General features: G+C 44.3%; 2 protein-coding genes across 4 annotated transcripts in view; one reads left to right on the top strand and one right to left on the bottom strand.

The window, feature by feature from the left end:
• The window catches only part of Dctn6 (dynactin subunit 6), a 46,565-nt gene extending 43,879 nt beyond the window's left edge, over positions 1-2,686 (bottom strand). For both annotated transcript variants that reach the window (XM_070016254.1, XM_070016253.1), the window contains exon 1: positions 2,579-2,686. In XM_070016254.1, the coding sequence (XP_069872355.1) occupies positions 2,579-2,604 (26 nt within the window). In that variant the 5' untranslated portion in view covers positions 2,605-2,686. The remainder of the gene's footprint in view (positions 1-2,578) is intronic.
• Positions 2,316-23,194, top strand: Mboat4 (membrane bound O-acyltransferase domain containing 4). Of its 2 annotated transcripts, none has more exons than XM_070016245.1 (4): positions 2,316-2,560; positions 6,697-6,780; positions 13,641-13,865; positions 21,159-23,194. In XM_070016245.1, the coding sequence occupies exons 2-4, from the start codon at positions 6,758-6,760 to the stop codon at positions 22,111-22,113; spliced, it is 1,203 nt and encodes a 400-aa protein (XP_069872346.1). In that variant the 5' UTR covers positions 2,316-2,560; positions 6,697-6,757; the 3' UTR covers positions 22,114-23,194. The 2 variants fall into 2 exon arrangements, with proteins under 2 accessions (XP_069872346.1, XP_069872345.1); XM_070016244.1 differs by lacking the exon at positions 2,316-2,560 and adding an exon at positions 7,053-7,177 and having other exon boundaries at positions 6,708-6,780.
• Positions 23,195-23,730: the final 536 nt, after the last annotated feature.

Here is a 23,730-nt window from a genome sequence, read left to right on the forward strand (position 1 = left end):
ATGAGAGGTTCTGGGCTCCATCCCCAATACCACAGAAACCAATACACATCTTATAATTCAGACAATGAGATTCTTTTGCATCCATTACCAAGGGCATTAGTCTGAAAATGAGGAGAAAAGAGTTCTAAGACTTCTTAGACATGAAAACTGTGGGTATGGGAAGGTGGCTCAGTGGTAGAGCGCTTGCCTTGCATTCATGAGGCCCTGAGTTTGATTCCCCAGCACCACATAAGCAAAAAGGAAAAAAGCCGGAAGTGGCGCTGTGGCTCAAGTGGTAGAGTGCTAGCCTTGAGCTGAAGAGCTGAGGGACCATGCCCAGGCCCAGAGTTCAGGCCCACGACCAGACACCCTCCCCCCCAAAATAAAGGAAAGAAATGAAAGCTGAATAAAGTGAAAAAGAGGATGGAGAATTAAAACAAAAAACAAAAAAACTTCAGAGTGGAGTTCTCCAAGTGGAGGAAACAAATAGGAACAATTATGCAGTGAGAATTTAGAAAAACGTATGTGTATGTATATGTATATACCTATCTATAAATAGGCCTCTCTCTCTAGTTAAACATAAGACTAGCTATCTGACACATCTGTTGGAAGATGTGGAAAATATCAGTACACAGAAAACTAAGGAAATGGTCTTACACAAAACAAATTATAGTCATAAGGCATGTTTTTAGGTTCAGTACAAAACAGTACACAGACACAGACATACATGTCATGAAATGAAAGTAGAAAGGACTTGTTAACCAAAAAGTTCAGATATAACTATACTGGAGGGCAGAGGTGTGTGTGTGTTTGTGTGTGTGTGTGTGTGTGTATGTGTATGGGTGTGTGCTTTAGAGGAGCCCAGGTATAAAACTGCTAACTCCTTAATAATTATCTGCATAGATACTCCATAAAATGACAGATCAAAAAAAGCAAATATTCTCAGAAAAATAATAAAGAAGTAGTTGCATGGATTTATAAGACTATGCTTCCAGTCCTCAACTCTCTTACTGGGGTGAGAGCATTAGCTAACAGTTTAGCCAAGGCAAGTGAGGGCAGGATGGCCCCAGAAACTACTTAGGGAGAGAGCTAAGAGTCAAGAAATAATTCAGCCAGGCGATGGTGGCTCACGCCTGTAATCCTAGCTACTCAGGAGGCTGAGATGTGAGGATCACGGTTCCAAGCCAGCCTGAGCAGAAACGTGCCTGAGACTCTCATCTCCAATAAACCACTCAGAAAGCCGGAAGTGGTGCTGTGGCTCAAGAGGTAGAGTGCTAGCCTTGAGCTGAAGAGCTGAGGGACAGCGCCCAGGCCCAGAGTTCAGGCCCCACTACCAAGAAAAAAAAAAAGTAATAATAAATAAATAAATAATCCAGATGCCAGTGGTTCCCACCAGTAATCCTACTAGGTCTGAAGGCTGAGATCTGAGTTTTGCAGTTCAAAGCCAGCCTACACAGAATAAAAAAAAAATCATGAGCCTCTCATCTCCAATTAACCACCAGAAAACTGGAAGTGGTGCTGTGGCCAAGTGGGAGAGTGCTAGCCCTGAGCTGAAGAGCTGAGGGACAGCACCCAGGCCAAGTTCAAGACCCACGACCTACAAAACAACAAAAAGGAATTCATTTCACCACCAGTGCAACTAAAATGTGGGGGTGTGGGGCAGTTAGGAGCAGGCAGCTAAGAGAAGACGAAAACTCAAACCTCGCAAAAGAACGGGTCAGTATCTTCCTCTGTAGGTGCGGTATAATCTGTAGCAGATCTGCCTCTCAGGGGTTTGAGATTACAGATGATACACGTACACAGAAAACTCCCAATTGTTCTGGATGGCGCTAGAAACAGGGTTGTTTTGACAAGAAGCGGCAGGGGTGCTGCACGCCTCTTCTTTAGGAAATGGGTTTCGGTCTGTATTTCTCACCTAAGACGTTTCTCCCATCGGGTGTAATGACCTCGGGGTCGACAAAGTGCACGGAGACACCGAGACACGGGCCAAGGTGACAAGGCGTTTTATTGGGCTGGCCGTGCCTGCCGCGGCCCGGGAGGCCCGGGAGCAGCCCTGACCCAAACATCACCGGGGCGGGGATCCTTTTCAGCTGTGCTCAGGACCGGGCAGACAGCATCCTGGAGTCCAGGGGTTCAGGATTAGAAGCGGGGGGGGGGGGGTGATCAAAGAACGAGGAAAACAAACAACACAAAAATCTTGGGTCCCCGGCCCGGGGCACCAGGCGCCGGTCCACGCGGGAACCACTGTAACCAGCGAAACCCCTTGACAGCTCCGCCCCGCACCCAGCCGGGACCCGGATGGCGCCGGCCCTGTGCCGAGTGCCTGCAGACCACCAAGCCCTGGGCGTGCGCAGGCGCACTGGGCCCGGGTACGGCGAGCAGGAAGAACCAGAACGTTTCGGGCCCGACGCCGCGCCCCGGGCAGCCGCCCCTTTCCCCGCGGCGTCGTCCCGTCCCTCCGAGGACGCAGGGTCTCGTCTTTCGGTCCCATCCATCCAGATGCCCGGGGAAGAAACACGAGTGCGGTCCCCAAGGTGTGCAACCAGAAGCAGCCCCACCCCTGCGGAGAGAAGAGCCTCAGGTTAGGACGGAGACCCACCTCTTTTGGGTCTTCTCCGCCATCATAAAGTCCTGGTCTCCGATTGGAGCAGTGATCGACACCACCGTTCGAGTAGAGCGATGATCTCTACACGCGATTGGAGAGACTGGCGATGTGGAGGAGAAGGGGAGGAGCCACGGCGTGCCTTGCGCTTTGTGGGCGTGGCCATCGCCTGACTGGGCGGGGCCGGGGCGGGGACCCCAGTTCCTCCTGCTGGGCGGGTACTTGGGTTGCGCGGCAGGCGCTGCCAGGACGCCTGCGCGGCCACCCGCGGAGGTTAGACCCGTCCCTGGGCAGAGCTGCTTTAAAACCGCTTTTTGCCAAGCGTGGTGTCTCATGCCTGTAATCTCAACGCTGGGACGCAGAGATATTTAGTTCCGGCCACCCTGGGTTACATGGGTGAATTTAAAGCCAGACTGGACTCAAAAACGTTAAAAAAAAAAAAAAAAGGTAAAACAGCCGTTTATTTCAATCCAGAGCACACTGTTATGACTTCACCCCCTACCTTACTTTAATAGTCCTGACCACGGCCTGGGAAGGGGGCTCAGTGGTAGAGCGCTTGCCTCGCATGCACGAGGCCCTGGGTTCGATTCCTCAGCACCACATAAGCAGAAAAAGCCAGAAGTGGTGCTGTGGCTCAAGTGGTAGAGCGCTAGCCTTGAGCTGAAGAGCTGAGGGACAGCGCCCAGCACCCAGGCCCAGAGCTCAGGCCCCACGACCAACCCTGCCCCCCCAAATTACATATATATATATATATATATATGTAGAGAGAGAGAGAGAGAGAGAGAGAGAGAGAGAGAGAGAGAGAGAGAGAGAGAGAGAGAGAGAGAGAGAGCACCCTGATCACAGGTATTTCCTGTAACATGTAAAGTCTGAATACAGAACTAAATTATTGATAAAGGACAAAACCTCTTGGTATAGAAAAACTCCAGGCTAACATTGACTAGCAGCTGTCAGCCTTAGCTCCTTTACATCCTTGCTAAAAAGCAAAAGAATATCTCTCAAGTTTACCAAGCTGGCAGCTTTGCAGAAGGCTCCTGACCACCTTGAGGCTTATCACCAGCTGCACTGAGTTGCTGTATTAATCAGGAGCTTATAATAAAACTCATTCCTGTAAAATAGACCATCCCACCCAACGTTGTATTTTGATGTCTGTCATCCAATATGTTTTGACTTTTTGTAATCAAGTATCAATAGTGTCAATGGCATTAATAGTATTGGTCATGCTGACCAAGTCAAGATTATTTTTTGCCTATGCTCTTGCTTGCTTTGGTAAACATCACCTACATGAAACCCCTTCCTATAAAAAATCCCCTGTGAACAGCCAACAGGGCTGTTCTCCAGCTGTTCAAGCTGGGACTGATGCCATGTGGTTAAATAAAAAGCTTCCAGCCAGATTGACTGAGCTCTGGTGACTCCTTTCACTGATCATGGGTTTGAGTCTCACCGGCTCCAGGGAGCTGGGATATTTCATTCCTCTTATCTTGTTATTTCAGTCACCTAGCTTTGCTTTAGTTGCTAGGGTTCCTCCTACCAGGCCCTGGCTCTTTTCTGATTCTGGGAAATCTCAACCTTCCTACAGATCAAGTGCTGTTCTCTACCTGCAGGTCTTCTCAAATTATATCTCTAGCTCTTTCCTCTGCAGAGGCTCAGACCTGATATTCAATTGACTACTTGATATCTCCAAGACTTATCTAACCTAAAACCTCCAAAACAGGAGCTTTTAATTAACACTCTTGCTCTCCCTCCAACCTTTTGTTCCTTGATCTACATCTCAGTAAAAGAATCTATCCTTCACCCCATTGCTCAAGCCAGATTCCTGACTTCTTGGCACCCCTCAATTCAGCATATGTAATACACTCAAGGTTTCTGTTCCTCCATCCTTTGAGGTCTTATTCTTCCACTTTGTGGTAGTTACTCCACTATCTCTAATCTTCTAAGCTTCTAAGTCAGCTCTTTCTACCCTGGAGATCTTTCCACCCTCTGATCTATCCAACCCCAAAATAATGTTCTTGTAGCCCAAACATCCTCTAAAAATCAAATACAGTTCATTTCCTTGTATTTCCTCTTAAAGCCTGAAATACTTTGCACAGACTGTGTCTATGTAGACTAGAGCCAGCCTGTCTACCCTGACCCCCACCCCCAGCATCTCACTCCTCCTGGTCTTGGTCTTCCTCCATGCTCAATCACAACTTTCTCCAAAAAGCCAACCTGCTCTCCCACACACAACTACTTCCACTTGCTGCCTTTTCCCCAATCCACTTTTTCTGCCCTGTCCCCAGCATCTTCTGCTCGTATGTCCCAGACATTACATACATGGCCTGCAACCAGAGAAACAGAGCCAACGGGAGAGCCAAACAGAATGTTAGTAACATGTGGTTAAGAAGGCTGTTTATCTCCTGATAGCAAGGAAGCAAAGAAAGAGAGAGACAGAGACTGGGGTCCCAATGTTCCCTTCAAGGACATGCCCCTGATAACTTTCTTCTGCTAGGCCCCAGCTGTGTGTGTGTGTGTGTGTGTGTGTGTGTGTGTGTGTGTGTGTTTGCACATCTGCGCGCACACACACACACACACACCTGTACTAAGCCTTGAACTCAGGGCCTGAGGGCTGTCCCTGAGATATTTTGCTTCAGGCTAGTGCTCTGTTTCTGGCTTTTTTTCAGTTAATTAGAGATAAGTTTCATGGATGTTCCTACCCTGGGCTGGCTTTGAGACACAATCCCATGATCCTCAGATCTCAGCCACTTGAGTAGTTTAGGATTACAGGAATGAGCCACCAGCTCATGGTTTAAGCTCCAACTTGTAAAATTTCCACTGCTTCCCAGTACAACCACAGGCTGGTTTGGGTGATACATGCTCATATGTTTTATTATACAATTGATTTCCCTTCAAATGCATTCAGTAAGCCAAGTTTATACTTTGTGCTTTTCCATGGTTCATCTAATTTTTCTAATAATTCTATTGAGCAGGCATTATTTTGTCTAATTTATTTTTGTTGTTGTTGTTGTGGGGCTTGAACTTTGAGCCTGTGCATTTTCCCTCAGCTCTTCAGCTCAAGGCTAGTGCTCTACCACTTGAGCCACAGCATTACTCCCAGCTTTTTCTGCTTATGTGGTGCTGAGAAACGGAACCCAGGGCCTCATGCATGCAAGGCAAGCACTCTACCACTGAGCCACCTTCCCAGCCCTCTAATTCATTATTCTATTATGTCTGAGAGGAAGGAGCTTGGTTTCAGAGAGTAAACTAATTGGCTCCAAGCTCTCCAGTCCATCATGAGTCTTCTCATCTGTGCAGCTCTGGGAGTCACTAAGAGGCAATCCTTGCCTCAAAGTTCTCTTTCTATTTGGCTCTATCTCCTCATCCTTTATTTAAGGTTACTTGCTCTTACTGGGGTCTTCAGTGATGAAAACTAGCTGAGCCCAGGGTCAGGAGATGGATCTCTCCTAGTCAAGAGATGGCCTCTCATTTTGCCTCTAAGTAGTCATCTTCATATTATTTGTCTATCCTCCAAAGAATTTCCTTTTAAATGTGTCCTTTCCACCCTTGTGCTTTATCAAAATCTTTTCAAATTGGACACATAGTTATTTTATTGAGTACAAAGTGTGTGTTGAGGGCTGTCCTCTGTGCTGAGGACACAGCCCCAGCATAACAAAATCCCCCCTCATAGAGCTCCCAGTGTGCCTGTAAAGTGCACAGTCATATCAGGGTACCTGATGTGAGAAATGAAGTTATAGAAAGAAGTGGTAGTTATGGGATTTTCTTTTCTTTCTTTTTTTCTTTTTTTTTTGGGGGGGGGGCTTGAACTCAGGGCCTAGGTGCTATCCCTGAGCTCAAAGGGAGTGCTCTATCACTTAAGCCACAGCTATACTTTCAGCATTTTGGGGATTTAATTGGAAGTAAGAATCTTGTGGAAATAAAAGTCTCATGGACTTTCCTGCCTGGGCTGGCTTCAAACCATAATCCTCAGATCTCAGCCTCTTGAGTAGCTAGGATTACAGGTGTGAGCCACCAGTTCTTGCATGAGAGTTGAGTTTAAGAAGGGGAAATCTTGTTTGGCTTTTGTTGCCTTGAGATCCTGCACTCCTTAATCTTGCTCATGTGTTCATTTCCCTCTCTAGCCCAGGACTTACCTGCCCACACCTGGAAAGTGAGATTTTTCATTCACTTAGTGAAGAAAATATGACAACAGGAACACTGGAAAGGTAAATATTATGCTGTGTAAACTCTAGAGCACAACTTTGGAAGGCAATGTTTTCAGTATGTGTTCTGAAGTAGTATCACATCAAAATATATTGGTTTCCCTAGTGCAGTTTCCATGATCAGAAAGCCAACTCTTATGCTACTTATCTCTAGAGCTCTTGCTCAGCCAGGGCTTCCTAAACCAGATTAAAAGGCCAGGGAGAACCTGGCTGCCATTTCTCCTGCAAAGTGGCTCTCAGAGGGAGAGGGTTTTTGTTTTTTGTTTTCATCACAGCTCATAATGGATTGGCTTCCACTGTTCACCGCATATCCTGTATCATTTTATCAAGGAGCTGCCTTTCCTTTTGCATTGCTGTTTCATTATCTCTGCAACAAGGACTCATTTTCCATTCAGGCCAGGTAGGCTGGACTTGCTCTTGAACTTGGTAATACTTTAATAGGGTGGAAAGCACAGAGCAGACTGCCTGTGTGTGATGATCATATATTAGTTATACTTGGTTTTAGCTTACTATTCCTACAACTGATTATTGGTTGTTAGGTAATGTTTATGTAAAATAGACCAACTGACATTGTGTCTACATTGAGTCCAAGTGTACACATTAAACGGGAAATGGGTAAAAAAAAAACTGGGGAGAGATGAATATTGGGATGGTACCGAAGTTCTCTGTCGAACCCCAAATCTCAGATATTCTTGAGCAGTTATTTGCAATAAAATTACATTTTATATAAATCAACATTCAAATGTTACACTTGTAATAAAATGTAATTTTCTTGGCAGTAGTGGATTGAACTCAGGGCCTTAAACTTGCTAGGCAGTTAGTTTACTGAAAAGTTATGCTCCATTCTTTTTTTGTGTGGCTGTTTTTTGTTTGTTTGCTTGCTTGTTTTTGGTGCCGGTCCTGGTGTTGAACTCAGGGCCAGGATATTGGCCCTGGGCTTTTTTTCTTTTTCTGTTTTTTTTTTTTCCTCATCTAACATTCTACCACTTGAGCCACAGCTCCACTTCTGACTTTTTGGTGGTTAATTGGATGTAAGAGTCTTATGGGGACTGGGAAGGTGGCTCAGCGGTAGAGTGCTTGCCTCGCATGCATGAGGCCCTGGGTTTGATTCCTCAGCAGCACATAAACAGAAAAAGCTGGAAGTGGCACTGTGGCTCAAGTGGTAGGGTGCTAGCCTTGAGCTGAAGAGCTCAGAGAAAATGCCCAGGCCCAGAGTTCAAGCCCCATGACTGACCAAAAAAAAAAAAAGTCTTATGGACTTCCTGCCCAGACTGGCTTCTAACTTCAATCCTCAGATCTCAGCCTCCTGAGTAGCTAGGTTTACAGGCATGCGCCATTGTGCCCAGATGTGCCTTTTTTTTTTTTTAAAATACAGGATCTTGCTTCCTACCCAGGCACATGCTTGGACTCTGATCTGTCTATTAAGGCTTTTCTTTGTAGCTAGGAAGAGACAGGCATGTGCTATCAACTCACTTATCATTTAAGAAGGAGTCTTGATCGGAAAAGATCAGATAATGTGATGTTAGGAAAACGAACCCTTAAATATGTATTTTAATGTTTTCGTTTCTTTCATGCATGTGTTTCTAACGCATTTATAAGATTATTTCTTTGTTGCTTTGTATGTCCCTCCCCCACAGTGTAACCCCCGCTTTCACTTTATTTGATGTCAGTATAACATGTGGAGGAGATGGGGACAAACAAGTCGTTTAAGGATTCAGGTGGACCTGTTATAACAAGGAGAATTACAAAATGTCATGTCAAAGCAAGCTTTACAATGTCGGTGTGGGGGGGGAGGGGGGTATGATTGGGTGGGGGGGAGGGGGGAGGCTGGGAAGGGAGGTGAAGGGTAAACAAAGGAGGAGGCTGCAATGCTTGGTAAGAAATGTATGCATTATCCTGCCAATGTAATTGTAACCCCTCTGTACAGTATGTTCTCAAATAAAATAAAATGATCACAATTTGGAATGGAAAAAAAAAAAAAGAAGGAGTCTTGAGAGATTTTCGTGTGTGTGTGTGTGTGTGTGTGCACGCGCGCGCACCAGTTACAGGGCTTAAACTCACGTTCTTAACTATCTCACTCAAGGCTAGCACTATACCATTTGAGCTACAACTCTACTGAGAGTCTCACAGACCTTCCTAGGCTGGTTTTGAATTTTGGTCCTCTGTTCTTAGCCTCCTGAGATGGCAGGAATATCCTTGGACTAAGACTTCAGCCATGGGTGCCTGGCTTTCTCTTCAGAACTTTTTGTCTGAGCTGGCCTTGGATTACAATCCTCCCTATCTCAGCCTCAAAAGTAGCTAGGATTATAGCACCCAGCTAAAAAAGCGTGATTTTTTTTTCTCAAAATATGCCTTGAGTGATTTCTTGGAGAAGTAAATCAAAGCATACCTTGATAGATTAGTTATATACCAATGTGTGGTTCTAAAGTTACTGTCTACTAGTTACTGTCACTAGAGATTTTATAACTATGAGTGTAATAAATTTTATGTCAAATAACCTCTTTATTAAATACAATTCCTATTTTTAAAAAGTTTAATGGATGTCTTTTTGAATACTAAAAAAATCTATTCCTCAAAGGCCATCTATTTTTGTTGTTGTTGGTCATCAGACTTGAACTCTGGGCCTGGGTACTGTCCCTCAGCTCTTCAGCTCAAGGCTAGCATTCTACACTTAAGCCACAGCACTACTTCTGGTTTTCTCAGTAGTTTATTGGAGATAAGAGTCTCACAAACTTTCTTGCCCAGGCTGGCTTTGAACCGTGATCCTCAGATCTCAACCTCCTGAGTAGCTAGGATTACAGGCATGACCCACCAGCGCCTAGCTAAGACCACCCCTCTTTTGCTAGAGTTATCTTTTAATTTTATTTTTTATTTTGCATATGTTTTTTATTGTAAAAATACTGTACAGCGGATTAGTTACACGAGTAAGGTAATGAGTATATTTCTTATCCAGCATTGTTACCTCCTGTTTTTCCCCTACCATACCTTACCTCCCCACCTCCCCAACTCCTACCTCTCCCTTCCAAGTTGTAAAGTTCATTTTTAACATAGTGTCTTGTACATCTTATTGCTACAATGGGTCAACCTGTATCCTTATTTCAGCATTTTGTTATTTCCCTTCCCCTCCCCAAATTAGAAGATCTCTTGATGGATTCCTTTACTTTGAAAATGAGGACTTTTACACATGAGTTTCTCCCTCCCTCTGTGTGTGTGTGTGTGTGTGTGTGTGTGTGTGTCTGTGTCTGTGTCTGTGTGTATCTGTGTGTGTGTGTGTGTGTGTCTGTGGCACTGGTGATTTGATCCCAGGGCCTTCCATACTGAGTAAGTGGTCTACCACTGTTACACCCCAACTCTACTGGATTTTCTTAACTAAAATCTAAGTTTCATTAAACGATGCCATGTTATTTCATGTTTACTCTTGATGCTCCTTAGCTTTGTTTCCAGCAGATGGAGGAGGGAAGAACAGTTACAAAGAGAACAGCTATAAAGAGAAAGAATCACAAAGCAATAAAACAAAACAAGCAGTTAATAAGAATTAATTGGGGAATTGAGTTGTCCTCAGGTTGGTCTGCTGTGTCCTAAGTTCCTTACTCATTGAGAGAGCTTGTGCCTGTGAATAACCTCTCTCTGTAAGATAGAAATAATAATGGCATTATCCTTTGTGTGTTCCAGTGCTTGGGGCTTGAACCCACGGTGGTGAACTCTTGCTCTGCTTTTTTTACTCATGGCTGGTGCTCTACACTTAAGCCATACCTCCTGTACAGCATTTTGCAGGTTAATTGGAGACTGAGTCTTTTGACTTTTTCTACCCAGGCTGTCTTTGAATTGTGATCCCAGATTTCAGCCTCCTGACTAGCTAGGATTACAGACATAAACCACTGGCACTTGGCTAATAGGGTTATTTTAAAGCTTAAGTAAAAGTATTTCTTGTAAAGGATACTTTGTACAAAGCCTAGAAGGAAATAAATATTATTAAAAGCACACAGTAAATTACCCATCCTTCACTATATACTGGTATAGACATTTCAATGTTTGTAATTCCCCTTGGGTAGTTGCCTCTGAGTGGGAAGGCTGTTTCTGGTTACTTCTGTTATACAAAGAATAGGTGTCCCCCTCCTTTTTCCATAGTGATCACAGCTTTTGGGGTACAGTGGAGACCTCCTGGGTGGAGGTTCAATGAAAAGCACAGAAGTAGCTCAAGTCTTTAATGACATACAGTATCTCCACTTGGGCACCTATTGGTGTCCCTGAGAAAGTTATTCTTACCAATGAATGCAATGCCCTTCCCTGTGCAGAGCTATGATACCCTCCCTGGGATATATTCACTGTTTTGGAGTTCGTAGAGAAAATATAGGCTTCTTTCCTTCCCCTTACTGACCCTGACCAGACCCATTTGATGTTTTTTGACCCCTTCATTCAGCTTTATTTACTTGTTCTAATTTTTGAAAACCCTGCATGTAATGCAGAAAGAAGAACTAAATCCATGTAAAGTCTTCCAGGCCTGTGCAGATCCTCCTGGCCATGGCTGGTGAGGGCGGCAGTGGGCCAACCACCACTTCTTCCATGTAGGTGCTTCCCAATATTGGAAGAACTGTAACCATGGAGACCAGGGACTCCTGACCAGTAGAGGCTTCAGTGGCAATGAGTGTTGATGCCCATTACCCAGGAAGGCATTAATACTGAGGAGAAAAAAAAATACCCCGGGACATGATAAATTATACAGGTCTCTAGGCATTCACACAGAGCGAGACCAAAGGAGGATATTCTTAAGAGAGCATCACAAAGGTGCAATAGCTATGTACATCTGATCATATAAAGTGATGTTTTTGAAATGAACTCCAGGATATGGGAACAAGAGGTTTTTTTTCCCCTTTGTTGCTGTTTTGCTTTCTTCTCCTTTTGTTCTCCTTCAGTTTGTTTATCTATCTCTTTGGGAGGGTAAGAGGAAGCCCAGAAATGGTGGGACAAAGGGTGAACAAATGCAACAGTGCTACATACTAGATACTACGTTGAAAATGAACTATGCAACGTGTGGGTGGGGCAAAAGGGAAAAACTAGGAGAAAGCAAGGCAAGGAGTAATGTCCACAAAGAAATGTATTCTTTATCTGACTTATATTACTGTAACCCCTCTGTATATCACCTTTTTATAATAATAAAAATGCAAAAAAAAGTTGGGGAAAATTGGCCAAAATGTACAAACCACACCGGATATCTCCCTCTCCCCCCTCCACCCCATGCTTTTTTTTTTTTTGGTTGGTCATGGGGCTTGAACTCTGGGCCTGGGCGCTGTCCCTGTGCTCAGTTCAAGGTAAGCACTTTACCACTTGAGCCACAGATCCACTTCCAGTTTTCTGATGGATTATTGAAGAGTCTCACAGACTTTCCTGCCTGGGCTGGCTTTGAACCACGATCCTCAGATCTCAGCCTCCTGAGTAGCTAGAATTACAGGTGTGAGCCACTGGTGCCCGGCACTGGGTATTCCCTTTGGGTTTATATTCAGAGCTTATTTTGGTGATGAGCAATGTCATAGTTTTCAATTCCTTTAGATTAAATCATACAAACAAAAATGAACTCAAGTGTAGACTTGCAAGATACAGTGTATATGAAGAAAAAAAGACTTTAAGGAAATGGCAAACAAAATGGAGGTAGTCATGGGGGTGGAAAAAGACAAATGCTGGTGCTGACAAGGAGTAAAGATTCTGAAGCCACTCAATCTGCAGTGACTATGGAGATTTTTCACAAGAATATTAATAAACAATAAAAACAAACCAAATGGGAACTCCTAAGATCTAGAGAACAGTAGTAGAGTAAGGGGGCAGTTATAAATATTTTCTGCATGGCTATATTAGCTCATGCCTGTAACCTTAGTTACTTGGAAGGGAGAGATTGGAAGATCCTGGTTCAAGCCTAGCCCAAGCAAAATATAAAAATAAAAAAATCTATTTTCTAGATTTCATTCCACCAAACTGTTGCTGGGCATGGCAGCATATGCCTGTCATTCCAGCTATGGGAGAAGCACAAATAGGAGGATCACAGTGCAGGCCCCCAACCATAAAGGGAAACCCTATCTCAAAAAAAAAAAAAAAAAAAAAACAAGACAAAAGGGGCTGGTGGGGTGGTTCCAGTGGTAGAGCATCTGCCTAGTAAGCACAAGTTCCTGAGTTCAAGTTCCCCAGGGCTGATAGGGACAGCGGTGGCCTACATTGGGTGAGAGTCTGGCTAGATCACCACTCGGTTGTCCTGGGCAAATAGGGTGTAGTGCCCTCAGTAGCAATGGACCACTGAGTTCTTCCTCATCTGAAGCACGTGTTTTCAACAAAGATGCTGGACAACCAATAGAAAGGCTTCCAGGGCACTAAGGGATGAGTTGAGATTTCTCTTCTAAGATTGTAGTTTACAAACATACTCTCACTTTTTCCTTCAGAAGATCAAGAGAGGGCTCTGGTGTGCTAACAGTATGGTCTCTTTAATAATAATAATTAATAACAATAATAATTAATTATTAATAATGCCAGTGTTGGCGCTTGAACTCAGGGTCTTGCACACTTGTTGGACTTTTCCACTCAAGACTGGCACTCTGCTACTTGAGCCACATCTCCACTTCCAGCTTTTTGCTGGATAATTGGTGAAAAGAGTCTTTAAGGTTTGCCTGACTGTGCTAGTTTCAAACAATGATCCTCACATCTCAGCCTCCTGAGTAGCTCGGGTAATAGGTGTGAGCCACTGGTGCCCCTTGACCATGTGGTCTCTTTAGGTGTTATGTAGGATCTACCTTGAGTGGCTTCCTGAGATGCTTTCTGAACTGCTGCATTTGCCTCACTGTTCTGAGGCTCACTATTCTGAGTTGTCCCTTTTCTTTCAGGTACCTCTTTCTGCTGGCTGGAGGAGGGGCCTTGGCCGTGGCTGCCATGGGTCCCTATGCTCTTCTTGTCTTTACTTCTGCTCTCTGTGCCATGGTTCTGCTCTCTTCACTTGGCCCACAGGACGTCCACCGGTGGACTTTCTTCTTCCAGATGAGCTGGCAGACGCTGTGTCACCTGGGTCTACATTACACCGAGTACTATCTGCAGGAGCCTCCCTCTGTGAGGTAAGGCTTCTTTTTTTTTTTTTTTAATTTTTTTTTTTTTTTTTTTTGGTTCAGTTGTGGGGCCTGAACTCTGGGCCTGCACTCTGTCCCTCAGCTCTTCAGCTCAAGGCTAGCACTCTACCACTTGAGCCACAGCGCCACTTCCGGCTTTTTTTTTCTGCTTATGTGGTGCTGAGGAATCGAACCCAGGGCCTCATGCATGCAAGGCAAGTGCTCTACCACTGAGCTACCTTCCCACCCCGAGGTAAGGCTTCTTGCCTGCTTGGTTGTCCTGAGTAGACTAGGGGTGGTACCCTGTGGTAGAGGTGAAGAGAACATGGGTACTGAATTTGAATCTTCATCTTTTCCCATCTGAGAAAGTTACTCTTAGGAAAGTTACTTAGCTTCACTCACCTTCAACCTTCTTCTCTATCCTTTCTCTCTCTCTTTCTCTCTCTCTCTCTTTCTCTCTCTCTCTTTCTTTCTCTTTCTTTCTTTCTTTCTTTCTTTCTTTCTTTCTTTCTTTCTTTCTTTCTTTCTTTCTTTCTTTCTTTCTTTCTTTCTTTTCTTTCCTGCCTTCCTTATTTTTTGGCAGTCCTGGGGGATTGAACTCCCCCAGCCCTTTTGCTTTAACTTTGTTTTGAAAGTAGCATCTCTAGTTTTTACCTGATTTGGTTTTGAACTAAGATTCTCCTACTTCAGCCTTTTCAGTAGCTGAGATGACAGGTATGTCACTATACTTGGTTTAATGTCTTCTGCTAGAAAAAAAATGTACATACACAGACAGACAGACAGACAGACAGACAAAAAGAGCAATAGTTATCTTGAAGGACTGTTATGAGCATTAAGGATAGTGAATGTAAATTTAATTCTGTGACTACACATAGCCACTACCTGGCACAGTATATGCATTTGGTTGTGATTGTCATTGTGCCCAGGAGAGGGTGAAGTCTATAGCCCCCAGGAAGGCCTGCCCTGGATATGGTGGCATAGTTGGCTTGTTGTATGGTAGATCGTCACAAGAACAGAGAAGCCACCACTTAAAAGGAAGAATTTGGAGTCTTAATTGTAGTATTAGCAGACAGCAGGGGGACTCCTGTCACAAAGCCCTACTGCCCTGAATACAACTAACACACAGTTTATATAGCACAAAAACCACACAAGCTGCATGGAATTACAAAGTAGAAAGCAAATCTGATGTGAATGCAATCAAAGTAAATAACCAGTGAACACTCAGATCTAACAAAGATGTTAAATATAAGCCAAAACATGGGCTAGGAAGTTGGCTCAGTGGTAGAGCGCTTGCCTTGCATGCCTGAGGCCCTGGGTTTGATTCCTAGCACCACATAAGCAAAAAAAAAGAAAAAAGCCGGAAGTGGCACTGTGGCTCAAGTGGTAGACCACTAGCCTTGAGCTGAAGAGCTGAGGGACAGTGTCCAGGCCCAGAGTTCAGGCCCCACGACTGGACGCCCCCCCCCCCCAAAAAAACCACACCCAAACAAAATATAAGCCAAAACAAATTAAACGTGGACACAATCAAGGAAAATCAAGAACCAATCATCTAAGGAGAGTAAGACTTTTCTGGAATTTACCAACTCAAAACACATTTGTAAACTAAAGAATGTCCTCTATTATTAAGGCCTTTGGCTTAGACCCAGTGTGCTTACTTCAGGCTGACCTCAGCTTGGAGGTTGAGGTACACGGCCAGCGGGCATAAATCGCTGTGAGCCTTGCTGCCTTCTCATGGGGGCTGTTGCTGTGTAAGAGTTTTATTTTCATTCAGACTCAGCTGTCCCTCCTCCCCCACCCAATCTAGAAAAAAAACAAAAAACAAAAAAACCCCATAGCTAATTACAGCCTGGACACGTGTTTTCATGAGTCAGTGAGATGACCAAGATTAGGAGAAATAAGTATCTTTGTGTTCCTGAGGCTTTATGTTCTGGTTTCTTCCCTTGATCTGGTTGGGTCGGTGTCATTCTTCAACAGAAGCTGTGATGGCTCCAGGCAGTCTTCTCTGATGATAGCCTGACAGCAGTTCTCTTGATTGGCCATCATTAGTAAACCTAGAATAATATTTCCTTCCTTCCTTCCTTCCTTCCTTTCTTTCTTTCTTTCTTTCTTTCTTTCTTTCTTTCTTTCTTTCTTTCTTTCTTTCTTTCTTTCTTTCTTCCTTCCTTCCGTCCGTCTTTCTTTCTTTCTTTCTTTCTTTCTTTCTTTCTTTCTTTCTTTCTTTCTTTCTTTCTTTCATGATATATGTGCAATGGCATTTACAGTTAATGTCATGGGTAAGATAGATAACATTATGAATTTATTCCTTAAAGAGATAACACTCGATTGGCTAGTGAGGCATTTGTGAAGATTACTTTTATATACACAACGGAAAATATTTTTCTTGAACAATACAATTGGCTGATATGATTGCTATCGAGTCTTTATTCTTTGCTGATATTAGGCATTGAACCACAACTCTAAGCCTTTGCTTTTAGTCTGTCTTTCAGATAATGTCTCTCCATTTTGCCCTGGGCTTGCCTTAGACTTCTGTCCACCTACCTCTGCTTCTTTAGTAACTGGCACTACTAATTTTCTTAAAAATCAGTATAAACAGAGTGTGATGGTGAGCATTCTATAATCCCAACACTCAGGAGGTTGAGGCAGGAGGATCATGGGTTCTAGCCTGGGTTACATAATCAGACTGTTTAAAAAAAAAGGAAAAAAAAAACCCTCAGACTTATTCCTCCTCCTCCTCCTCCTCCTCCTCCTCCTCCTCCTCCTCCTCCTCCTCCTCCTCCTCCTCCTCCTCCTCCTTCTTTTTGTTGGTCATGGGGCCTGAACTCTGGGCCTCAGCTCTTCAGCTCAAGGCTAGTGCTCTACCACTTGAGTCACAGCACCACTTTTTCTGGCTTTTTCTGCTTATTTGGTGCTGTGGAATCAAACCCAGGGCCTCATGCCTGCAAGGCAAGAACTCTACCACTGAGCCACCTTCCCAGCCCTCAGACTTGCTTCTGTGAGGGAAAGGCAAGGTGGCGGGGGAGTGGGACATGGGAAGGACTGCGTGGAATGTGGTGAGTCAGGACTTGAGTAGTGAGGCCAGCACCTGCTGGAGGCTGGATGGGCAAGTTAAACAGGATTTGGCTGCCTAGAAAGAAGGCTGAGCCAAGCCTGAAAGGAAAATGGGTGTGACATTGAGAGAATGTCCAAGGTAAAGCTCACAGAATGGACAGTTTATTTTGTCAGTTTGGGGCTTGAACTCAGGGCCTAGGTGCTGTCCTTGAGCTCTTCTACTCAAGGGTAGCACTCTACCACTTTGAGCCACAGCTCCATATTTTGTTTTCTAGTGGTTAATTGGAGGTAAGAGTCTCATGACTTTCATGTCTGGGCTGGCTTTGAACTGCAATCCTCCGATCTCAGCTTCCTGAGTAGCTAGGATTATAAGTGTGAGCCACCGGTACCCAGTTCAGACTGGACAGTTTAGACAACAGAACTTTGATTTCCTCACAGTTCTAGAGTCTGGAAGTTCAAGATGAAGGTGTCTGCAGGGTTGGTTTCTCTCTCTGGCTAGGAGATTAGGAGATGGCTGTCCTCGCCCTGCCTCCTCACATGCTCTTCCCTTTGTGTCCGTGTCCTAATCTCCTCTCACCAAGACACCAATCATATTGGATTAGGCCTCTTTGAAGGCCCTGTCTCCAAATACAGGTGACTAGGTGCTAGGACTAGCTTATGAACTCAGCCCACAGCACAAGGTGAGTTAATGGGCTGGTGGTATTTGAAAGCCATCCTGCTTTTAGTTAGGATAAATCAAGTGAGAGGATCTATGTCTTTAGACACACATGGTCACACTTGGGGATGGTGCTGTTTTCGCTCCATTGGACAGCATTCATATTCTAGAAGGTATGGTTTTCACCAGCCGGGTCTCCTCCATAGAACAGGTGATGTGTGTGTGTGCACATGCGTGTGTGTTGGGTCCTGGGGCTTGAACTTAAGAGTCTGGGCACCATCCCTGAGCTTTTTTGCTCAAGGATAGCATTCTAGCACTGCAGCCACAGCTCCACTTCCAGATTTGTAGGTGCTTAATTGTAGGTCAGAGTCTCATGGGCTTTAATGCCTTGGCTGGCTTTAAAGTGTGATCCTCAGATCTCAGTCTCCTGAGTAGATAGAATTATTGGCTTGAGCCAGCAGTGCCTAGCTCTCCTCCATAGATCTTTGATGGTGGATGAGTGAGCATTTAGAAAAAATTTTATAACGTTTATTTATTTGTTTGTTTGTTTATTTATTTATTTATTTGGGGCCAGTACTTGGACTTGAACTCAGGGCTTTGGCTCTTGCTTAGCTTTTCTGCTGAAGCCTGGTGCTCTACCACTTGAGCCACACCTCTACTTCTGGCTTTTTGTTGGTGAATTGGAGATAAGAGTCTCAGATTTTTCTTCCTGGACTAGCTTTGAACTGTAATCCTAAAATCTAGGCTTCCTAAGTATTGAGGATTATACGTGTGAGCCATTAGCATTTAGATAACTGAAGAACAAATTGCATGTGGCTGATGATTCACAACACCCTGACACACTCCTTAGCAAACTCCAAAGTTGCACAGCACCTTGTAGTGAGCACTTGGTGCATATTTAAAAAGAATAAGAAAAACAAACAACAACCACAACAAAAAAATCCCTAAGATTGAAGACTGAAACCATATCATTGTAACATATACAGCAAAATAGGAGTTAATATACTTACTATATTAGGGGGCAACAAGTTTGACAAGAAATATCCTCACTATCTTACTTATGTAAATTTAAGCCTTACTCTGTACATCACCTTGACAATAAAATTAAATTTAAAAAATATGCTTACTATTAACAAGTAGTTTGTTTTGTTTTTTTTTTTGTCGGTCGTGGGTCTTGAACTCTGGGCCTGGGCGCTGTCCTTCAGCTCTTCAGCTCAAGGCGAGCGCTCTACCACTTGAGCTACAGCGCCACTTCCGGTTTTCTGGTGGTTTATTTGAGATAGGAGTCTCACGGTCTCTCCTGTCCGGGCTGGCTTTGAACCGCGATCCTCAGATCTCAGCCTCCTGAGTAGCTAGGATTACAGGCGTGAGCCACCAGCGCCCGGCTTAACAAGTAGTTTTAAATTCATAAGAAGAAAATGAATATTGCAAATGAAAACCTGTGGATATAAACAACTAAATAGCAAGTGCAGAAAAAAGAAAGACAAAAGTATATGAAGTCAGAAATATGAGAGAACTATGATATCATACATCATTAAAGAAATGAAAACTAGCCAGGCACCAGGGGCTCATACCTGTGAGCTACTCAGGAGGCTGAGATCCGAGGATTGTTGTTCAAAGCCAGCTTGGGTAGGAAAGTCCTTGCGACTTTTATCTCCAATTAACCACCAGAAAACTGGAAATGGTGCTGTGGCTCAAATGGTAGAGCACTAGCCTTGAGCTGAAGAGCTGAGGGACAGTGCCCAGGCCCAGAGTTCAAGCCCACAAGATGCACGTGCGTGTACACACGCACACACACACACATACACATGTGCGCGCACACACACACACAAGAAATGAAAACTAACCAATAACCAGCAAATTTTATAAGCTTCATAAAATGCTATTTGAAGTCTATTTGAGTTCCCTTGATTTTGTTCAAGAAACTCTGTGAGGCTGCCTTCTTGTTGTTTTTGCATTTTCACATTACACTTAAATAAAAAAATGAAATTTAGAATTTCACTATAAAAATTTTAAGTTAATTTTCTGTAATCTCTTCACTACTTTGTAAAAAAAAGTTATGTTTATTGTTATTATAAAGAGGTACAGACTAAGTAAGTAAGTCAGGTAAAGAGTACAGTTTTGGGAGGTAATGTCACCCCTTCTCTCACTCTCTCAGTTTTTTTTTTTGGGGGGGGTCTGGTCGTGGGGCCTGAACTCTGGGCCTGGGTGCTGTCTCTCAGCTCTTCAGCTCAAGGCTAGCACTCTACCACTTGAGCCACAATGCCACTTCCGGCTTTTTTTTTTTTTGCTTATGTGGTGCTGAGGAATCGAACCCAGGACCTCAGACATGCAAGGCAAATGCTCTACCACTGAGCCACCTTCCCAGCCCCTCACTCTCTCAGTTTTTACCTCCCATCCTCACCTACAAGTTGTATAGTTCATTTTTAACATGGTATCTAGTAAGTAACACTGCTACATTTGCTCACCCTTTGTCCATTTCTGTGCTTCCCTTCCCTCCCAAAGACAGATAAATGAACAAAGAAGACAAAAGAAAACAAAAAACAGCAACAAAGGAAAAAACCTCTTGCTTCCATTTCCTGGAAATATTTTTTTTTTTTTTTGAGTCTGGTCGTGGGGCCTGAACTCTGGGCCTGGGCGCTGTCCCTCAGCTCTTCAGCTCAAGGCTAGCGCTCTACCACTTGAGCCACAGCGCCACTTCCGGCTTTTTTCTTTTTTGCTTATATGGTGCTGAGGAATCGAACCCAGGGCCTTGAGCATGCAAGGCAAGTGCTCTACCACTGAGCCACCTTCCTAGCCCCCCATTTCCTGGAAATATTCCAATAAATATTATTTTATATGATCAGAGACACATAGGTACTGTGCCTTTCTGTTCTTCTAAGAGATAACGGAGTCTTTTTTTCCTTTGGTGTCATATTGCTTCCAGGTCTCTGATCCTAATCTCTCTAGTCCACCCTTCTTTTTGGTTTTTCAATTTATTTTTTGTTTTGTGAAAGTTCTCACTGTGTAGCCCAGACTGACCTTGAACTCATGACTGTCTGGCCTTGGCCTTTCAAGTATTGGGATCTTAGGTATGCACCATACACCTGGCTCTAATCCTACTGTTCATAGACCATTCTTAGAAATACTATAATCACTATTTCCCTACAATTTCTTTATCATTCTTTTACTCTCTAATGCTTAACTTCCCCAATCATGTGTGTATGCGTGCGCATGCGCGTGCTATTATGGGGCTTGAATTCAGGTCCTGATCATTGTCCCTTGGCTTTTTCCCTCAAGGCTTGCACTCTACCACTTGAGCCACAGCTTCACTTTCAGCTTTTTGGTGGTTAACTGGAGGTAACAATTTTACAGACTGTTCTTCCTGGACTGGTTCAAACTTTGATCCTCAGATCTTAGCCTCCAGAGTAGCTGGGATTACAGGTGTGAGCCACTGGTGTCTAGCACTATTCATCTTTTGATTCTGGAAGAGTGCATGGTTCTGAATGAATCTTTGTGCAGCATGATTTGGGCTGGGTTTTTACCATGTGTGGCAGGAGGGAGACAGAAAGGGAGAGGGAGAAAGAGAGAAGGTTTTCACATTTTCAAAACTCTTTCAGGTTCTGCATCACTCTTTCTTGCCTCATGCTGTTGACCCAGAGGGTCACATCCCTGTGCATGGACATTTGTGATGGGAAGGTGGAGGCCGCGTCAGGACTCGCCAGGAACAGGAGCTCTTGGTCTGACTATGTGTGTAAGTCTCTGCCCTATTTCAGTTACTTGCTCTTTTTCCCTGCTCTCTTGGGAGGCTCCCTGTGTTCTTTCCAGAGATTTCAGGCTAGTGTTCAGAGGTCTGGCAGCCCTTCAGATCACAGGCATGATTTCTGGGCTCTGGGTTGGAGGGGCCTGCAGATTCTTGGACTGGAGTGCCTTAGAGAAGCCCTGAGTCTGCTGGTGAGTGCAGGCCCCAGCTTGGAAGATTGCCAGCATGTGGAATGTGTCTACACCATGTGGACCACCGCTGGGCTTTTCAAACTCACCTACTATTCCCACTGGCTACGGGATGACTCTTTGCTCCATGCTGCGGGCTTTGGGGTTGAGTTTGGAGAGGAGGAATACATCCCGGATGCAGACATTTGGACCCTGGAGACCACCCACAGAATAGCCCTGTTCACAAGAAAGTGGAACCGAAGCACAGCTCAGTGGCTCAGACGACTCATCTTCCAGCGCAGCAGGGGCTGCCGGTTGCTCCAGACCTTTGCCTTCTCTGCCTGGTGGCATGGGCTCCATCCAGGACAAGTGTTTGGTTTTCTTTGCTGGGCTGTAATGGTGGAAGCTGACTACTTGATCCACACCTTTGCCAATGGTTTTATCAGATGTTGGCCCCTAAGGCTGCTCTACAGAGCCCTTACCTGGGCTCACACCCAGCTCATCATTGCCTACATTATGCTGGCGGTGGAAGGCAGGAATCTGTCTTCTCTCCGGTTGCTGTGTAATTCTTTTAACAGTGTCTTCCCTATGGTCTACTGTATTTTGCTTTTCTTACTAGCAAAGAGAAAACACAAAGTGAACTGACATCTTTCCTGACTTTTCATCTTTCCACCCAGGAAATCCATGACTTTAGAAATGGCCAGATATGTAGGTCCAACTTTTCCATAATAAGCATTTTAAAGCTTTGGATGAATATACCTGCTGAGTTACCATAGGAATTTCTCTGTCTCTTTCAACAAGATTTTGTTGTTGCTGAGGATAAAAAAGAGAAAGTTCCTCCCTGAAGGATTTGCTTTTCTAGGTGTAGAAGTTGAAGTAAAGCAATATATAAAAACATAAGGGGAGCCAGGTTCCTTATGGCTTCTGCCTATAATTCTAGCTCCTCAGGAGGCTGAGATTTGAGGATCTAAGCCAGCCTGGGCAGAAAAAGTCTGTAAGATTCAAACTCCAAAGGAACTAGTGAAAAGCTGTGGCTCAACAATTGTGGTTAAAGTGGAAGAATAGCAGCTGAGCAAGCAAGCTGAGTGAGCACAGGAGGCAGAGTTCAAACCCTGGTACTGAAAACAAAAATGAGGTTCTGGAAAGGAGGCTCAGAAGTAAAATGTTTGCCAGGCAGGCAAGACTCTGGGTTCAGTCCTCAGCAGAGCAATAAAACCAAGAAAAAGAAAAAACACTGGTGGTTCAAAGTGGTAGACTAGCCTTGAGCAAAAGAGCTCAGGGACAGTCCCCAGGCCCTGAGCTCAAGCCCCACAACCAACAAAAAAAAATAAAAAATAAAAACAAAACATGAGCCACGTGCCAGTGGCTCATGCCTGTAATCCTAGCTGCTGAGGAGGCTGAGCTCTGAGGGCTGTGGTTCAAAGCCAGCCCTGGCAGAAAAGTATGTGAGATTCTTATCTCCAAATAACTATCAGAAAACCAGAAGTGGTACTGTGGCTCAAAGTTGCAGAGTGCTAGCCTTGAGCAAAAGAGCTTAGGAATAGCACCCTAGGCCCAGAATTCAAGCCTCACAACTGACAAACAACAACAACAACAAACAAACAAACAAACAAAAAACATGAAGCTGGGCATCAATGGCTCACACCTGTAATCCTAGCTACTCAGGAGGCTAAGATCTGAGGATCATGGTTCAAACCTGAGCAGGAAAATCTGTGAGACATTTTTTTTTTTTGGTCAGTTGTAGAGCTTGAACTCTGAGCCTGGGTGCTGTCCCTGAGCTCTTAAGCTCATGGCAAGTGCTCTACCACTTGAGCCACAGTGCCCACTTCCAGCGTTTTCTGGGTATGTGGTGGAGAAGTGGAACCCAGGGCCTCATGCATGCGAAGCAAGCACTCTACCACTGAGCCACCTTCCCAGCCCCGTGAGATTCTTATCTCCATTAACCACCAGAAAACTGGACGTGGTGCTGTGGCTCAAGTGGTAGAGCACTAGCCTTGAGCTGAAGAGCTAAGGGACAATACCCAGGCCCCGAGTTCAAGCCCCACATCTGAAAAAACAACAATAGCAAAAAGAAAAAGCCAGAAACATGACTACCATGAACTACATGGAAAATTTACATACATGGATTTCCAAATATTAAATGCCTTGGTGGTCCTTTTCATCCTTTTAGAATGTGAACATCAGCAATATTGTATTGGTCTGGTTTTTATCACTATGGCAAAAAACCTGAGAGTCCTATATATAGACAGTGTCCAGCAGTCA

The sequence above is a fragment of the Dipodomys merriami genome, unplaced genomic scaffold, assembly GCF_024711535.1.
Source record: "Dipodomys merriami isolate MVZ:Mamm:240054 unplaced genomic scaffold, mDipMer1.0.p SCAF_12, whole genome shotgun sequence".
Classification (NCBI taxonomy): Eukaryota; Metazoa; Chordata; class Mammalia; order Rodentia; family Heteromyidae; genus Dipodomys; species Dipodomys merriami.